The sequence below is a fragment of the Gymnoscopelus microlampas genome (genome assembly GCF_963454915.1).
Source record: "Gymnoscopelus microlampas genome assembly, chromosome: 24".
Classification (NCBI taxonomy): domain Eukaryota; kingdom Metazoa; phylum Chordata; class Actinopteri; order Myctophiformes; family Myctophidae; genus Gymnoscopelus; species Gymnoscopelus microlampas.
Window position 1 is genome coordinate 31,703,448 of NC_139961.1, and position 19,613 is coordinate 31,723,060.

General features: G+C 43.1%; 1 protein-coding gene across 1 annotated transcript; it reads right to left on the reverse strand.

The window, feature by feature from the left end:
- Positions 1-1,469: 1,469 nt before the first annotated feature.
- LOC311040651 (gap junction alpha-3 protein-like) lies at positions 1,470-14,647 on the reverse strand (the record flags this gene model as incomplete). The annotated part of the gene is made up of 10 exons (XM_084050980.1): positions 1,470-2,280; positions 2,511-3,085; positions 3,866-3,935; positions 7,590-7,669; positions 9,157-9,231; positions 11,142-11,220; positions 11,316-11,522; positions 12,930-13,075; positions 14,000-14,152; positions 14,474-14,647. The coding sequence occupies 10 exons, from the start codon at positions 14,645-14,647 to the stop codon at positions 1,470-1,472; spliced, it is 2,370 nt and encodes a 789-aa protein (XP_083907106.1).
- Positions 14,648-19,613: the final 4,966 nt, after the last annotated feature.

Here is a 19,613-nt window from a genome sequence, read left to right on the forward strand (position 1 = left end):
TTCCTATTTGTTCAAATAATGTTTATAATATAGCCTTTTATGTTGCTTTATTTTTTAAGCTTTGTTTTGGGTTCTGTATTAGACTTTAGTTGTCAGTGTAAGGTTTCCTGTAAACTCATTTCATAGCTTTTGTAGCTTGGCCAGAAAGTAACAACTAGGTTTAATGCTGCTTCGGTAACTCTGCATAATATGAATGTATATCCTATGAATGATATATTTTCTAAATTATATATTTACATATATATATATATAATTTACCCTGATGTAACTGCAGAATTGTTTTTGTAAACATTTACACAAGACTAAGGTATCTATTTCACGAGCACACACAACTCACACAAAACCTCTGAAGCCTAAAGACTACACCTCAGGGTGGGACTGCTTCATCGCTTTCCTTAACTGATCACTACACCCGTTCTCTCGACCCGTCTCCTTTTATCAACCTCTTCTCCAGTGTAGTGTCTGCAGATCCCTCTCTTCATTGAGCTAGCAGGCCATTGGCGCATGACACAGACGGACAAACGAATGAACAGACAGGGAAAAAAGAAAAAGCCACACGCAACACCCTTCTAACAAGAGGAGACACAGACCTTGCTGTTTAGCTAAGAGTCCATCATCACAAAAAGAAAAAAAAGAAAAGGAAGAAAGAAAGAAAGAAAAGTGCAAACCTCTCCTCTGATGTCTCCTGGCGAAAAAGGGAAGGAAAAAGAAAAAAAAATACTATGCAGAACAATATTGCTGCCTCCAAGCTCCCAAACTCATAAATCAGTCCAATAGCTCCCTCTCCTCATCATAATCCTCATCATCATCAGAACCCTTACTTCCATGGTATCTCTGCTGCCTAATTGTGTGTGTGCGTGCATGTTTGTGCATGTGGGGGGTTGTATGTGTACATGTGCATGTGCCCTCAAACATTAGCAAGCCAGAGCCCTCACTTGTGCCCTGCTTAATCCTATAACCAAGGGGCGCTGAACTCTGTACAGAACTGTTTGGCCCCCCTCCTCTCCAGTGTTGTGGAAAGAGACATATTAGCTCCCTAATCCTGCTCTATGACCATTGCTGAGCGGCTAGAGATTCTGTCACAGTAAAGTTCACCTTGAGTACCGTAGTATAAACAGCGATGGTACAGCACTGCCACTTGGCTAATGCAACTTGGCGAGCCTATCTTTGTCTCCCTCCTCTTTCCCCTTTCCTCTACAGTTCTGAAACTTAAAAAAAAGAAAAGAAAAGAAAAGAAAAGAACGATTCTAATACTAATACGTCCTGAAGGAAAAAATGTAATTGTCTGGAACCTGCACACCTGTGCTGCGAAAATCCTGAGTGGTGATTTTACATTCAGGATTTTGCAGTGTGCCCTGCACAGGACTTTGGCCTATCAAATGTAAGGGCAAATGTATGTGTGCATGCAATGCGTGAAAGAGAAAAGAGATGTTGGGTGTTGTGTGGGTGTGTGTGTTTGTCTTCTGTAGCTACACAGCCAGGTCATCGGGTCGAGCTCGGACACTGCTGCTCTTACTGGCACGACTCAGCCTCCGGGCATCCGTTACCATAGCGACAGGAGGCTCGTGCATCTCTGCCCGGGTAACCACGGTGACGTCGTCGCTGCCCCCGGCCGCGAGCGGTGCCCCGTCTGCCCCTGTCACGGCATCTTCTTCCTGCACGAGGGCATGGGAGGGCTCCTCCTCCTGGGGCAGGGGTGGGGTTTTCCCCTGGTCGGGAGGAGATGAGGAGAAGGGAGGAGGAGTGGTATGTGATGGGTAGGGGGAGGGGCTTTTCTCCTCCAGAGCCATGTTGCTCCAGTTCTGCTCCATGGCGCCCAGCTGCCCGCGGCTCCCAGCACTTAGCCCTTCGCTACTGCCGTAAAAAGACGTGGGCGGCCCTTGGAACAGAAAGTCCTCAGGGTTGAACCCCACGGCATCCACCTTGAGCCCCACCGGTGCCACCGCGACCATGCTGGGGCTTAACGTGAGGGCGCAGGCGGAGCTCTCAGCAAGCCCGTAGTCGCTCCCTGCTCCCTCTGCTCCGCCCGCTGCCATACTCACCCTGGCGTAGGCCGGCAGACAACTGAATGCCGCCGGAGAGATCCGCTCAGGGATCGTCTCTGACTCGCCGGCCTCGTCGTGGGCCAGCCGCAGCCACTCGTGGTCGCGTGAAAACTCGTTGGTCACCCCCTGTTTGACCTTCTTCCAGCCCAGGTGGTATATCTCCAGGAGGTTGAGGAGCAGCGAGACACAGGCTACCACCAGCATGAAGATGATGAAGATGGTTTTCTCTGTAGGCCTGCGGAAGCACATGGATGATGAGTCACTGAGCTGATGAACACATTACATTGAATAAATGAAAAAGGACATACCATAGGACACAAGAAAGAAAGAAAGAAATAAAGAAAGAAAGAAAGAGAGAGAAAATTATGAAAAATACAGAAAGAAAAAGGAAGACAGAATGAAATTAAAAGAATGAAACAAAGGAAGAAGGAAAGAGTGCAACCCAAGCTCCTCCATTGTTCTAACCTGGAGATGAAGCAGTCCACAGTATTGGGGCAGGGCCAGCGGCCACATTTATACAGCGGCTTCAGGTGGAAGCCGTACAGGAAGTACTGTCCTAGGATGAAGCCCACCTCGAACAGCGTCTTGAAGATGATGTTGAAGACATAGGTCCTCAGCAGCGCCCCGCGGATGCGGATCTTCCCGTGCTCGTCCCGGATGGGCGGCTTCTCCTTCTTGCCCCCTGGTCCGGGTCCTGCCCCTCCTCTTCCGTCCCCGACGCCGTTGCGGTAGAGCGGGTCGAGGTCCTCCCGGTGCCGGCCTGCCTTGCGGATCTCCTCCTCCTTCTCCCGACGCTTCTCCTCCATGCGCACGATGTGCAGCACATGGCCCAGGTAGATGAGCGTGGGCGTGGACACGAAGATGATCTGCAGCACCCAGAAGCGGATGTGCGAGATGGGGAAGGCCTCGTCGTAGCACACGTTCTCGCAACCGGGCTGCTGCGTGTTGCAGGTGAAGTCCGACTGCTCGTCGCCCCAGACCTCCTCGGCCGCCGCGCCCAGAACCAGTATACGGAAGATGAAGAGCACCGTCAGCCAAACCTGGAGGAGGAGGGAGCGAGGGAGTGAGGGAGAAAGGTGGAGAGAGTAAAGGATGGACAGAGATGAAGAGGGTGTGGGAAGATATATAAAAAAAAAAAACGTGATTTTTTTTAGCAAATCGTAGAATATATATTTTTTTCAAGCGAACATCTTTACTCAAATCTTTGCTTCTGGGGGTCCTTGAAACTAAATATTTTCAGATGGGGGTCCGCGGAAAATACATGTCATTTTGGGGATCCTTGACATGAAAAGGTTTGAGCACCACTGATGTCGAAACATACGTTTAAAAAGAAAAACTGTTAATAATGAATTGCACTCTATGACTAAAATTATAAATTAAAAACCTAAGTAAATATTTTATTTATTTTAGAAATATCTTTCACTCAATAGGGGCCGCTCCCGTCGCAAGTTGATGATGTAATTTGTCCATGTGTGGTCCAGCCCTATTGAAGGTATGGAATGCATATGCTAATACAATATTGCTTTAATGCTCATATTAACCTTAGGAAGTATTAAGTTGTTTTTTATTAGCATATGCATTCCATAAATTCCATAGGGCTGTACCACACATGGACAAATGACAGCATCAACTTGCGATGGGAGCGGCCCCTATTGAGTAAAAGATTAACTATTTCTAAAATAAATTAAATATTGACTGTGTTTTTTATTTTGGTTATAGAGGGCAATTATAATGTATTAAGGCAAATAAGGCTTATTAGCCAGGGATCATTTTAATGGCTTAATCAAGTTCCATTATGTAATTGTAACTTTGTCCATCACCTTGCCGATTACAGTGGAGTGTTCTTGAGCATTCTCCAGCAGCCGCCCTAGAAAGCTCCAATCACCCATGCTTCACACAATTTCTAGCCTGTAAAAAGAGAGCAGAGGCTGGGGGTGAAAGGCACAGAATAGCCCTCTGGCCTGGTGCATGGTCTGAACAGAGTGCAGCGGGAGAGGAGGACAAGAATTGTGTTGAAAGATCACATAAGCGCAGAGGACAAGGGAGAGACAATAGGACCTCAAGAAGAAGAAGCTCAACAAACATTAAACTTACAACTTAAATCATAGAAATAGCACATTTCTGATGTCAAAGCGTCAGTAATAATACAATTTAAATATTCCAAACCTCTGAATGTTTTAGATATATGGATGTTTAGTCAAGCTATAAGAGACCTTTGCAAAGATCACAATATGCAAAACACAAACTGTACAGCAGTCCTACTAGTCTTACCAGCCATTTCATACTAGCATCATTCATTGAACTGTAATCCACCAACCTAATTATAACCTGCCTCGGAATTCCTACTATGATATTGATCTAATTTAAAAGGGTTAAAATGAAAGAAAAACTTCAATGAAAATGCAATCGCATGGGCTGATCTCCCCTCGCAGCATTCCACATAATAAAGCCTGGCATTGAACACTTTACCAACCAATTGTCTACCTTACAAATAGTACAACGCAGTGCGCAGACACACTGTCAGACACCCAGCTAGGTTCCATGTACATGGCGCTTGAATATAATCATTAATACAAGCTCTTTCGAACCAAACTCTCCATTAATTATTTAATGTAGAACTAGGCACGATTGAATCATCTTATACCTTTCCACATTCCTATACAGGATTGCTGCATCAGTGATCAGTGCATTCAACGCGCTGAAACTTATATAGCCACTACAGTAGACCAATAACAGCACTCAAACCACAATTACAGAACCAAATACAACTTTAAGGTGTTTCTACAAGACCAGAGAAGAAAAAGAAGAGGCGTTCTTTTACAAAGCATACAGTTTAGGGATAGAGCAGGTAGACTTACTAAAATATGGTTGTATTGTCAGTGATAAATCCATCGACCAATAATCCAAAGAAAAACAATATCTGGGAAAGACAGAAGAAGGTATGGTCAGGTTATGGACAAACACAGCAATCTAATTCACATTCCCAGCATATATGAATATGGCAAAATCATTCATTTGAGTTCTTGTAATAAAAAAATAAATTAAAAAATACAATAATAATAATAGTGGGAAAAAAATAATAATAATCATCATCATTATTATTATTAGTGGCCGCTCTGTGACAGAAAAGCCTTTTAAACAAAATTCACGTTTAAAACAAAGCAAAAGTACAGCACAGTGGGTGGTGGTAACTTCTATGTGTTTACATGTTTTGAACACTTAGCTCAGATATACGAAGCCTTCAGCACATTCGCATGCTTATTGAAATAGACCATATGTTGAAAGGTACAGTTACACTCATACAGGGACTGAGGGGTGAAAACTAAATAAACCAACAATAATCTAGGATTTGTAGAAATGATTAGATTATGTTCATGTTAAAACAGACAGGTTGTATGTTTGGCAGCGCATGATTATATTGTACAGTGAACAACACTATCTGTGTCTGTCCTGTCGTGTGTGTGTGTGTGTGTGTGTGTGTGTGTGTGTGTGTGTGTGTGTGTGCGTGCGTGAGAGAGAGAGAATATTTGGGGGGTGGGGTGCGCTTGTATCCGACTTTGTGCCTTTGTGCATGGGTGTGAAGACCTGTGTGTCTGTGTGTGTCTGTAAGTGTGTGTCTGTTGGGCCAGCTAGCTGGACAATAGCTGACCATCTGTGGTGGGAGAATGAGTGGATAGCAGATAGTTGAATGGTAGACTCATCACATCACCGAAATGCTGAGGGTGGCAAATGTTTGCCTCGATCGACTGATATGCGCGCATGCTTATATTCACACACACACACACACACACACACACACACACACACACACGCACACACACGCACACACACACACACACGCACAGACTGTCCCCACCTCAATCAATTTTGATGGCCAATTAATGCATATTTACTGCCATTATTTTAAACTGAAAGTACATTCATTCTTATTGTAGCAGTTTTTCCCCTTTCGAATTAATGTGAGAATAAAGACAACTAACATTCACATTCAGTTTTGCAAACATTTTCATAAAGATTAAGTCGGACACACGCACGCACGCACACACACACACACACACACACACACACACGCGCACACGCACGCACACACGCACGCACGAACGCACACACACACACACACACACACACACACACACACACACACACACACACACACACACACACACTTGTACACTCACACGCAAGCACACACACACACACACACACACACACACACACACACACACACACACACACACATCGCGCGCACGCACACGCATGCACAAACACACACAGTAGTAACAGTAGCACACTACATCATGTGCATCTGAGCCATCACATTGAATTGGTCACAATCCAAGTTAATTTGAAAAGGTAGACGTAACCTGCACCCTGCACACTTAAAAGTAAGGCTGCAGTCTCAGCCCTATGACATTAGTGCTTTGCAAAATAATATAAAATCAACAACTCTGGATAATGCCACACTATTCATGCAAAATCAAAGTTTACATATCCAACAGCATATCTACTGTACATCAGCCTATGTATTCACATCAGTGGATAATCCAGCTAAGCATCTAACTACATGATACAGCTAATCTCATTTAACAGCGGTATTTGTCCTGGTACGTGATGTGTTGATCTTTCACAGGCTGTGACGTTGTGAAATACCGTCTGTCACTGTGGACAATGCAGAAGCAGCCAGATGGACATTGTCCTGGCTGGTGGGTGCTATTGATGGATCAGAGGGCTTTGTGCAAAAGCAGCCAGGGCCGTTAACTCTTGATCTACCGGTTGCACCTTTCAGAGTCCCTCTTTTCAATACGTAGGTATGTCTCCTTGAAGAACGGCCCTAGAGTGTACGAAAACGAGCGACACCTTGCACCGCGTAAAGGTGCGTAAAAGTGCGCCTCCGAAGAGGTGGCCCTTCCTGGACAGACCAAGCTGTGGCCTTCCATGAAAGCAATATCCGGTGGTGACAGAAGCCATCCATATTTTGAGAGCGCTGGATAATCCACACAGGTGCAAAGATGATCCCTCCCCTTCCCTCCCACTCTACCCCAAACAATCCTTCCCCCCCACCCTGTGCAGCTTCAACTGCTTACCACACTCTCACGAACGTGGCCGCTGGAAACCTTTTGCCCTCCCGGGAAGAGCCAGTCCTTTCCTCTTCTTTCTTTTCTCCCAGGGGATTCGAGGCCACAGGCGTGAGCGATATGAAAGAGAAGGAGAAGACAGAGAGGGAAAGAGAGAGAGAGAGTGAGAGAGACAGAGAGAGAGAGAGAGAGAGAGAGAGAGAGAGAGAGGGAGAGAGAGAGGGAGGGAGAGAGAAAGAGACAGCGAGAGTTACAGAGAGAGAAACTAAAAAAGAAGCGAGCCTAGTCTAAGGGCGCGTGTGGAACCTGCGAAGGGGGGTCCCGGCGAAGCGCAGCGGCTGCATCCCGCGTGGCCAAGCCATCGCCACTGTCACAATGTGTCACCATGCATGGGTGCACGCGGGGTGTGGGGGGAGGGGGGCACACCGAGGGGCAACCATCCTCCCCCCCAACAAACCCCTGCACCTACCCACTGAACCCATCCACAATGGCAGACACGCCCTCGTCAACCAAAATTCCACACTGGAAGAAAGAATGGTGACTGCAGTACTGTAACGGGGACATGTATGGACATGTATCTAAACACATTGGATGCACACTGTGGACATGTATCTAAACATACTGGAAACACTCTGAATATCGTTGCTGTCGGGCAGAAACCTCATATCTCCGTATTTCAACTATTTATGTTTACTCATAAATGAATTCCCTGCTTCATCATACAAGAGTGTTTGTGTAACTAAACACACTGGATACCCACTGTGAACATGTACTGTACAGTCGTCCCTATGTGTGTTGGACCATCTGACTATGCATTTATTCCATTCTATTTTATGTTTGGGTTGTTATACGTTGTTCTACTAAACTGAACTGAGCCGAGTTGAGCTGAACATACAGTAAGTAGAACAATCATTTGTAATCATATTGAAGGCAAATGCAAATAGATCAAAGTAAGTAAATAAGTAATCACTGATTTATTTGAATATTTTCCTCATACAAATATTACATTGAATTTAAAAAACAGACAGCTGACAGAATTAATAGAATCCCTAAATAATGGTCAGTCAATTTACATTCAATTAATTGTTATCACTTACTTTGCAATGAATACAAAAACACAACAAACTAGTCACTGTGTGTGTGTGTGTGTGTGTGTGTGTGTGTGTGTGTGTGTGTGTGTGTGTGTGTGTGTGTGTGTGTGTGTCTCTCGAGGGGGGGGAATTCAGTTCCACCCAGCAGATGGCTGATCAGATGGTAATGATGAGTGCTCGGGGGGGGGGGGGACCTGTTAGGGGTTAAGTGTCTTGCTCAGGGAAACTTCGCCACTTAAAGACGTGGGTGGGCCGTGAGGCGAACTGGTGCCCTTCTAGTTATACCAGACGGCCTCTGTACTCACTAAGCTACGGCCACCCCCAGCTGTGTGTGAGCATGCGTGCGTGTGTGCATGCATGTGTGTGTGTGTGTGTGTGTGTGTGTGTGTGTGTGTGTGTGTGTGTGTGTGTGTGTGTGTGTGTGTGTGTGTGTGTGTGTGTGTGTGTGTGTGTGTGTGTGTGTGTGTGTGTGTGTGTGTGTGTGTGTGTGTGTGTGTGTGTGTGTGTGTGTTTTCTACTAACTCAGTCCATGATTTTCTCCTGTAGTTCTGCCATTATCCAATAGATGGAGGACTGACTCTAAATAGCAGTCTCACTTTAATAGCACCAGGATCTGTTTCCCCTCATGGGTAAATTTCCTGTGTACGGGTACACTTTTCTACTATCGTAATTAGATTAAGATTCTACAGTGTATACCAGTATGGAAAGTGTCCATGAATGACATAACGCAAAACAAAAGACAACTATAATGAAATCCTAGTCCTATACAATTGCTGACACAGAAGGTGAGTGATTTTAGTTAACAAGTGTGTGTGTTTGCATGAGTACAGTACGCAATTTGTGTGTGTGTGTGCGTGTGTGTGTGTGTGTGTGTGTGTGTGTGTGTGTTTGTTTGTGTGTGTGCACGCGCACACACGCAACTCCTGTCTGTCCTCAAGTGGATACTGTGGACATAGAAGACGACTGAAGCCTCTGGTTCTTCCTGTCTCTCATGGCAAGGCGGTCATCTTTCCCAGCCTTCTGAACGGAAAAGCACCTGAGATGAGGAGAAAGTGAGACTGGTCACAGTCTGAAACCCAGAGGATACTGTTCCTATCACATACATACAACCATCCCTAAATTAACCACATAACCCTGGCGTCCCAATTTTGGCCATGGTGTTATAGGTGAATATGTTTAAAACAAATAAAACTTTTCACATTTGTTTGTGGAAAAGTGTCAACAATGCGATTTTGTGATCTCGTACATCTAGTATTTTTGCTATTTATCGTATGACAAAGTATAGTTGAGTTTGTTGATTGAATAAAACAGTCCCTTCATATTACATTAACGGAGATATCGCAGCCACGTACAGTTGAAACTCTGACTGTAGTTCTGCCGCCACCCAGTACACTGACAAGTACTTGGCAAGTAGTAGTTGTGGATGTTACATGCCTTATGGCTTATGACTAATAAATGGAAACTAGTCCATACCTGGGGATGCACGTACGTAAACTATATGCAGACTTGAGAGTTGGGACCGCAACTGCCGCCACAGATCCTGTAGTCTGTGGCAAAGATTTGAATAAATTGCTTAAATTTGACAAAAGTTAAAAGTAAAACTCAGCTTCAATCAATTTCAGATCGATATACCAACCCACTGAGGAGACAAATGCATGAGAATGGCCACGTAAACTGCAAACATGTCCTTGTCCACCGATTGGTTGTTAAGTGACTATGTAGCTGATTGCTACTGGGGGTTTAAAGCTTCTGTGCTTTATTGACCACATACGTACATAATTGCGCACCAAGTCTATAGGCTATGTGTAGCCCAGCCTTGCTGGGTGTGCAGCTTGCAATGCGTTTAAATCAAAGTCCTTTATAACTTTGCACCGTTGACCCATCTCTCACTCTGCTGGCATTCTCTCTGGTGTTGTGTGCGTATATCCCTAAACCAAGTTAGCCTAATAGCATGCTACTATTAAGAGGAGAGCAGAATTATACAATTGCAAATACCTGCCACTCCATTAACCCTGGAACTGCTACAACGAGTCACTCCCCCTGTCTCCACCCACAGCAGGTTTAATTCACAGAAATGCTAAATTTGGGAAAAGACTCTGCTTCCTCACTCCCTGCATGCCAATGGCCAATAAGTACTAGTTGCTTAGGGAATCGACGGTTTCTTGGGTCAGGAGCCTATCTCCTGTTTCTGTAGAGTGAGGCACGAGGCAGCTTGATCCCCTGGACATGACGCCAGTATGTCATAGGGACTCACCCCAAAATCCAACCCTTGATGCTGAGTGCCAAGCAGGGGGGCATTAGGTACCATATTTATTATCCAAGGATATAACCCTGATTTCCCACTCTCAGGGCGGACACTCTAACCACAAGGCTAATGAGCTGGCCAATGCTTGTGTGCAATTTGAGATGTATTGGTCAACCCACTGAAGAGAAAAAAATGGGTGAGGACAGACAGAAGGACAGACAGGAGGACAGAGTTTTCTTCATTTAATATTTTATTTTACATTGAATTAATATTTAATAATGCAGTATGATAGGAAAGTAGGATTAACAGTAGGATAATAGGATAATAGTTAGATAATAGATAGTAGGTAAGTAGTATTTAACAGCATGATAGTAGGATGGGGTGGCAGTGGCTCAGGGGTAGAGTGGCCAGGTAGAGTGAACTGCAAACCGCAAGGTTCCCCGTTCGATCCCGGGCTCCCCCAGAGTTAGTGTCGAAGTGTCCTTGAGCAAGATGCTGAACCCATAATTGCTCCAGATGAGCAGGTTGGTGCCTTGCATGGTTTCCTCTGCCATCGGTGTGTGAATGTGTGTGTGAATGGGTGAATGTAATACACAATCTATGTAAAGCGCTTTGGATAAAAGCGCTATATAAATGCAAGGAAAAGTGTTCCTTTAACATACAGTATGAAAAGGACAGGGATTTATGCTGAGTGTATGTTATTAACCAACACATGACATCTGCCGAGCAGACCTGAAGCCCAAGGCTTAAGTCTGGAATCAGTGCTTAAGAAAGAAAGAAAGACAGAAAGACAGAAAGATTAAAAGAAGATCCATTCATTCATTCATTAATTGAGTGGTTGCCTCGTTGACATGGCTACCTGGCGAGAGCCTTGGCCACCAGGTAGGCCAGTTCGGCCACGTTGAGCACCATGCAGATGGAGGAGGTGGTGGCCATGAACACGGTGAAGATGGTCTTCTCGGTGGGGCGGGAGATGAAACAGTCCACCAGGTTGGGACAGGGCCACTGGTCACACTGCACCAGCCGCGGCATGTGGAAGCCGTCATACACCATGTACAGTGCACACCTGGGGAGAGGAAGGGCACAGGGTACAGGGTGCCACCGCTGCTCTCCTGGCCGCTCACAGGGTTCAACATGCTGCATATCAGCTTGACTGATTGATTGATTGATGTACTTTGTTTAGTAAGACATGAGAACATCAGTACATGGAAGTACAAATTCACAATACTTTCTACTAAACTGGGAGACTCATTAAGCACTGAGCTTGTTTAAGATGAGATCCCCATGCACACAAATCATGATGACATATAAGAAACCAAAAAATACATTAAAAATACAGCTTAAATACATTACACACACACACACACACACACACACACACACACAACACACCACACACACACACACACACACACACACACACACACACACACACACACACACACACACACACACACGTACCAACCTCCTTCCTCCATTACTTTCTTCCTAATCCCTGGTTCCGTTTTGTTCTTTCTTCCCTCTCTTGTTTCTTGCTTCTTAACCCTTGTTCCTTTCGTTCTTTCGTTTGTTCATTCATTTCTTTCTTTCTTTCTTTCCTTCCCTCCTGTCTAGGGTGACCAGATGTCCCGCTTTTCGCGGGACAGTCCCACTTTTTGGGGGGCTTTTTATGCCTTTATTATAGATAGGACAGTAGGCTGACAGGAAATGGGGAGAGAGATGGGGAGTGACACGCATGCAAAGGCCGTCGGGATCGGGACTCAAACCCACGGCCACGACACACTGTCAGACTACATTGTAGCCTAGGTGCCTGAACCGATACACCAGCGGCCCAGGCCTCATTTCCATGACTTTTAACGCGTCACACAAATTGTAGACTTCCCTAGCGTGTCTGATATCTGGCATAGAGGGGCGGGTTTAACATCTCCGGAGAGAGAATGCGTGGGATCCCATTGGTTCACCGATCTGTCCGTCACCCCCGCCCCACTCTGCATAACATTTGGAGCGACGCCCACTGCACTCTGGTTGGTTGAGGATGACTCCCACTTCCTATACCCAGAACATCGACTCGCTCGTCCAGGCTTTTATTTTTTTAGCAAAAATAAAAAATAAAAGCCTGGAGATCGAGGCTACACAAATTGAAACTCTGTTCCACATTGTGACTGGCAAGCTCCAGTGTTGAAATGCCAGTAAAATCTAGCTTTCAAAGGGCTGTGTGGAGAAAGCACTCTAATAATTACCCTATAATAATAAAAGTCATAAACCAATGCGCAACGTCCCACATTGTCCCGCAAGCGGTACTTCTGTCCCACAAATAAACAGTTTGGATCTAATCTCTCTACTCCTGTCCTCCCACCACCAAAGTCAAAAAGCCTCATAGAATCCCAAATCACACATTTACTGAGCTGCTTTGAACAGAACATTGACAATAAAGAGCTGAGGCAGACAAACAACGGACAGTTGCACTGCTTACATGAACACTCCTTCCAGCACCAATCTGAACAACAGGCTGAAGGCGTATGTCCACCAGAGGGCGCCAGCTAGCGGGAGTCTCCTCTTCTTCAAGCTCTCCAGCTCTGTGTGCTCTGACTTGTTGAGGAAAAGATTCCGTCCAGAGCCCTGCCATATGATACAATGAAATATAATGTGGGTGAAAACCTTATATATCCAAAACCGTTAATGTTTTGGAAATGGAAAAAATAACCTCCAATGGATTCATTGTAGCTACCACAGGGGTTGAAACTAACGGTTGCCCGACTGCCCGTGGCAAGTAAATAAAACATTCGGGCAGGTGGAGTTTGCTTTCGGATTGCCTGACGGGCAAGTTTGTTTTAGTGGGGAGTTCTGCCTTTATTTCGCACAACACAAGATGTCTGTGGAATTTAAAAAGGAATTTAAAAAGGAATATTGTATAGCTATTGAGACATTTGGCATAGATATTGATGTCCATATCTCACAGCCCCAGAATTCGCAAGTAAAAAAAGACGTGTTAAAATGAACGGTAATTCAAATGTTACCTATCACAATTTACTTTTGGGGAAAGTGGGCATGACCTTTGGGCAAGTAGAACATGACCTGTACTTGCCCGACGGGCAAGTGCCTCTTAGACCTTAGTGTCTACACCTGTACCTGATATCCCTAATTTGGGCGTGTCATTATAGCTGCAAATGTTTAACATTTTTCTAAATGTAGCAGATCTACATGCTCACATGTCGTATTACGATGCAGTTTTCACATTTGATGAGGTATAAAAGAGGGATTAAGAGGTTAAAGGATGGCCAATAGCATTAATTTATAGGGAGGGGAGGGCAGAAAGAGATGAAAAATGAAGATAGGCCTACTAGGTTTCTGCCCGACAGCAACAATGTGTTGCATGAGGAAGTATAAAAAGTGACTTAAGTAGTTAAAGGATGACCAATAGCATTAATTCATGGACAGAAAGAAAATAGATAAGGTTTCTGCCAGACAGCGTTGATATGTTGTTGCACACTAAATGTTCAGTGTGGTCCCAAAGTGTAGATTTATTAGTGGCAGCAGTCGTACCTGCAGGATCCTCTTCTTATCGCGATGGTTCCGGTAAGCCACATACATAGCAACGAGGAGGGTGGGTGTAGAGACAACGATGAGCTGAAGGCACCAGAGACGTATGTGGGAGACGGGGAAGAAATGATCATAGCAGACGTTCTCACAACCAGGCTGAAGGGAGACAGAGAGAGAGAGAGGTATAGATACTTTACTGTTATTGTCACTACATCATTATCCTGAGAATAATCATTTTTCCACGGTTTGGTCCAGTATGGTCGGAGGGGTGGATTTTCATGAATCAGTATAGGCTGGCCCGAAGAGATTATTTCATTTGGGTCTAAAGGTGCAAAGGTCAATGTCACACAGGTCAATGTCAAAGTTACATACTCAGCCATATCTCTGAGTATGGCTGAGTAGTTGAGATTTTCAAAAAGCACAAGAAATTGCAAATAAAAATTGCATGACACCGCCGTACAACAAAGCTTGTACTACCTGCAGTGTGTTACAGGTGAAGTCGGACTGCTCATCGCCCCAGACACTCTCAGCGGCCACCACCAGCACCATGACGCGGAAGATAGACAGCACTGACAGCCAGATCTTCCCTAGGCTCGTAGAGTGACGGTTCACACCCACTAGCTGAGCATACAGCGTAGGCCAAGAAGACATACTGTGCAAAGAACAAGGTGAGAGGGAAAGGGCGGGAGTTAAGTTAAAGAAAATGTATTAACACAGTAAAATCCGGAGTGTTATTTTAACGCTGATATGTGTACAAGGATGCATTTGCTGAATTAACACAATTACAATTAGGAGCAGTGGACAGCCACTGACCAGCAGCCGAGGACCAGATCCAGCTGTAGGGCCAGTACCGTATAGTCGAGAATATGTCCCCAACATGCATGTGTTTTGGTTTGGGAGGAAATTAGAGCATCTGGTGGAACACAGGGACAACCAACTTGACAGAAAGGCCCCAATCAGCTTCGAACCCAAATGGGGCCCAGGGCCAGCCCAAATGTTTTGTGACCATTAAATGTTGGTACTTGGGACTTTAAAACTACCAATGGCCAAAACATCCTATTCTGTTCTAACAATGGTTCAATATATTTGCAACCGTTTTCTGTTTAAAGAAAGGCTCTTTATAAATCTTTAGACTTACAAAGAACCATTTTGTAAAAGGTTCTGTAGAGAACAATTTCTTCAATGAAGTTCTGAGGAGAATCACGTTAAGCTATCTCCAGAGTCTAGACCTGGATTTGAAAGGTTCTTTGTGGCTCCATTAGGGAGTCTTTGAAGAACAGTTTCAAAGAATGGTTCATGGCGAAGTCAAACTAAATGAGAGCTCCGGAGAAAGAACATGATAATGAAGACAGGAAGACAGGGAATTAAATGAGAAGAGGGGAGAGTTGAAAGAGACAGAGAGAGAGAGAGAGAGAGAGAGAGAGAGAGAGAGAGAGAGAGAGAGATAGAGAGAGAGGGAGATGGGTTAAAAAGGAATGAAATGAAGAGTAGGAGGGAAGAGAGCTGTGGAGGGGGAGAGAGAGAGAGAGACAGAGAGCGAGAGAGAGAGACAGAGTGAAGAGAGCAGTGCCAACATTCATGTGAACTGATGAACCTCTCAGCCCACTCCTGTCTTGTACTGAACTGAACTGAGCCCACTCATCTAACCACTGTACATACAGTACAAACCTACCTACCTACTACTACAACCCCACACTCATGTACCCTACCCATTCACATTCAAGATGCTACGACACAGTCAAATCTTCAATGTTCATTTAACCCATTAAGGCTTGAGGTTCCGATCCTACAAAATGTCTTCTAAATCAGTTTTCTCAAAAACTTGTGTTGCGATAATATCAGTGGTCCTTAACCTTTTCATGTCAATTATATGTATTTGGCCGACCGACTCCCCCCATCTGAAGATATTTTGTTCCAGGGACCCCCAGAAGCAAAGAGTCAAAAATGTTTGATTTAAACAATATGTATATTCAAAGATTTGCTCACGATTTTTCAAAAATAGCAGATCTAAGCTCATAGCGCTCGGTGCTGCGCTATGTGAGCTTGTATATCTGCTATTTTTGAATAGTCAAAGTAAAAAATAATGGTTTAAGTGGTTACACAGATGCTTTCCCGGTTTTAATGGGTGAAAACTGAAGAATAAATGGAACCAAATGGGTGGACCCGGTTCCAATTGGCACACTAAAGGCTTTTACTGAAAGAAGACTGCTCTGATGTCTCTGCACACAACAGTCAGTACTATTCCAATCATTTCACGTGACATTCAGACTGAATATAGTTTGCATTTAAAACTAATTATCACTTTGGGCACTATAGCCAGCATTATCTCCCATTTATGCTTTGATGAATGAGAACTTTACAGTCTATTAATAGGCTGGTCAGATATAAACAAGGGATAAATCATTGATATTTGTAATATTCTGAAATGAATGAAAAAATAAATCAATACAACAGTGTTTTACAGGCCTATACCTGAATCTGAGTGGATCACCAAATATGTTTTAATTTATTTCAAATAATAATAATAATAATAATAATAATAATAATAATAATAATGATAATGATATGGGCAATGTAATTATAATGATAATGATAATAATAAATAATAACAACAATAATAATACTAGAATTTATTTGTAAAGCATCTTTTATGCAAAACATGCAACTCAAAGTGCATGGGCATATAGGCCTACATTAAAGAGATTAAAAACAGGAAACATAGATTCAAAGTAAGAAAACAAGCAAAACAAAGTGCTTATATAACAGATACATTCTTAAGTAAAGCACATAATAAGAAAATGGAATGGAAAATCTAATTAAAAAACAATGCCTTAAATGGTGAGAAATTGTGTTATAAGGCTGGGTTAGAAAGATGAAAGATTTTTGTTTTGTTGCAGCCTAATGGAAACCATGCTACAGTAGATCTCTGCTCAAAATGTATTAAATTAAACTGCTATTGCATAATGGCATGGATGTATTTGTCATTTATATTCTGTTAAAGTAAACTAATCTACACACCAGTAGTGGAAAGTAACTAATTACATTTACTCATGTAATTACTTTTGTACTGTACATACTGTATGTACAATTTTGAGGTAGGCTTACTTTTACTTTACTTGAGTATTTCCAATTTTCAATACTTTTACTTCTACTCCACTGCATCTCAAAGGCAAATATTGTACTTTTTATTACTTTAGTTACTAGTTACTTTGTAGATTTTAATTATTACAAAACATACATTACCCACTTCAGCCCTATTTAAACTTTGGCTATTTGAAAATAACCGATCTACAAGCTCACAACCTGTGCTTGAGCTTGTAGATCTGCCATTTTCAAAAGATTTGTATACATTTGAAAACTTGAAATGGGACATTCTGAATAATGAGTACTTTAAGTACATACCAATGCTTTTACTCAAGTAAATTTTGAATTCCGGACTTTTACTTGTAACAGATTATTTGTACATTGCAGTATTGATACTTTTAAGTACAAAAATGTAGTACTTTTACTTAAGTACAAAAAGTGAGTATTCTTTCCATCACTGTAGGCATGGATGTAAATGTGTCATTATTTTAGATTATGTTAAAGTAAACTAATCTACACACACTACTCACCTTTGGCTGGTAAATTCAGGATGTATCCATGATGACAATATTCCAGATGTTTTGTTTTACACCTAACAGGTAACCTTTGGCAGGTCACATTAGTATCGATAATGACATCTGGAACCTTTGATCAGAACCAAAAAAGAGAAGTGGTTAACTTTGAGAGCGCGTGCACGCAGCAGCACAGATAGCAGGTGAGGAGGGTGCGCGCAAGGGCTTTTCTGCCGTGGATAGCAGCGTTGCCAGGTTTTGCGAGAGAAACAAGCAACCAGTTCTATGAAAATAAGCCCAAAAGAAGCGACACGAGCACTTTAAACCTATTATGCAGCGGCTATTTGAAAATAGCCAATCTACAAGCTCGCAACGCGTCGTGATGCGACGCGTTGTGAGCTTGTATATCTGCTATTTTCAAAATAATCTAGAAGAAAATGTGAAAAATGTGGATTTTTTTTTTTTTTTTTTTTTTACAACACAAATCTTGTATGGGGGTCCCTGGCATAAAATGTTTTCAGATGGGGGTCTGCAGACAAATGCATATTAATGTGGGGGTCCTTTACGTGAAAATGTTTGAGAACCACTGGTTTAAACAACATTAGAAAACAAGCCCAAATAAGCACCTACACTTTAGAAACAAGCCCAAAAAACTGCAACCCGCAACTAACCAATATTTAGGCTACAAGCAACTTTACAGAAAAAGAAACCCAAAGTCGCTTATAGTAAGTGGACATGGCAACGCTGGTTGACAGTGGTCGAAGGAAGAGTCTTAATCCCACACACTGGAGGTATGGCTGCACTGTGATTGGCTAGCTAGTTGTCATGGCAACTTCTACAATACATACCGACAGAACCGAACCGACAAAGCAGAATATGACTGAACATTTTGATAACTTGTAAAGATAACATTTGATCTTATAAACAACAACAAAAATGTAGCCTTCTTTGTTGAGACATGATAGCTATCATGGTTTGTGTCCTATAAACCAAAACCAACAAACCAATCGCAGCGTGATCAACTCCCCAGGCTATGGGATCTAAATTATACAGAGAATCCAGAGTTCTGAGCATCTCTAGGCACCTGAAATAGATTAAACACTGCTGTGTGTCCAACTCCTGATTTTTTTTTAAAGGGGGGAAAAGATGACAGTGAAGTGACAATTTTAGGACTTTAAAGATCTTTTTAATACCTAAAAGAAATTACCATTATTACTTCAAAAGTAATCAACAATAAAAACTGGTCAAGCATTGGCCAAATTGTCTGCTATATCAGATTGATCTGCTATTTTCACAATATTTATTTGGGCGGTCCCCAGTTCAAATAGAACAATTTTGCGGGTCACGGCCTGAAAAGGTTGAGAACCACTGGCCCACTAACAAAAAAAAGGCTGGGTTTCCGAGGCTACTGGCCTACTGCATGCTTTTTCTGATTGTTGTACCCGTTTGGTAGCTAGCTGAAGTCTGAGGTTTGCATGAACAAAGTTCTTTTGTTCTGTAAAAGGGGATGGGATAGGTGAGGGATCCATGGGAGAGGGAACTCAGATGTTCTGATCTCTCAATGGCTGTAACTGGACACAGGTAAAGTGCAGAAAGTCAATGAGACTGGCTGCTCAGGGCCAAAACTGAAAAAGAGACAATGCAACACTGTCCTCAGATCAGAGCAAATAAGACCTTAAAGGGAAACACAACCAAACTAAAGCTTAAATCACATGTGATGTCCTGAAGGAGTGGCAAATCAGTACTTGTGCTGGTTATGTGGCTGGTTACACTGGTAGTGAGTTACTGAACTGAAGTTAATGCTATAGTTAACTTGCACTTATTCTACGTTGCTAAGAGCATTGGTTTAACTGCTGGAATGTACACAGCAAAATCGGTGTGCCAATTTGGCACCTGAGACCTCTGCTCTGGGAACCTTTTCTTCAGGCTATATTTAGTTCTTTAATTTTTCAAATTTTATTTTAGGCTATATGCACATTTATTAGTAAATGGTACATACATATAATCATTTTTTTAATGAC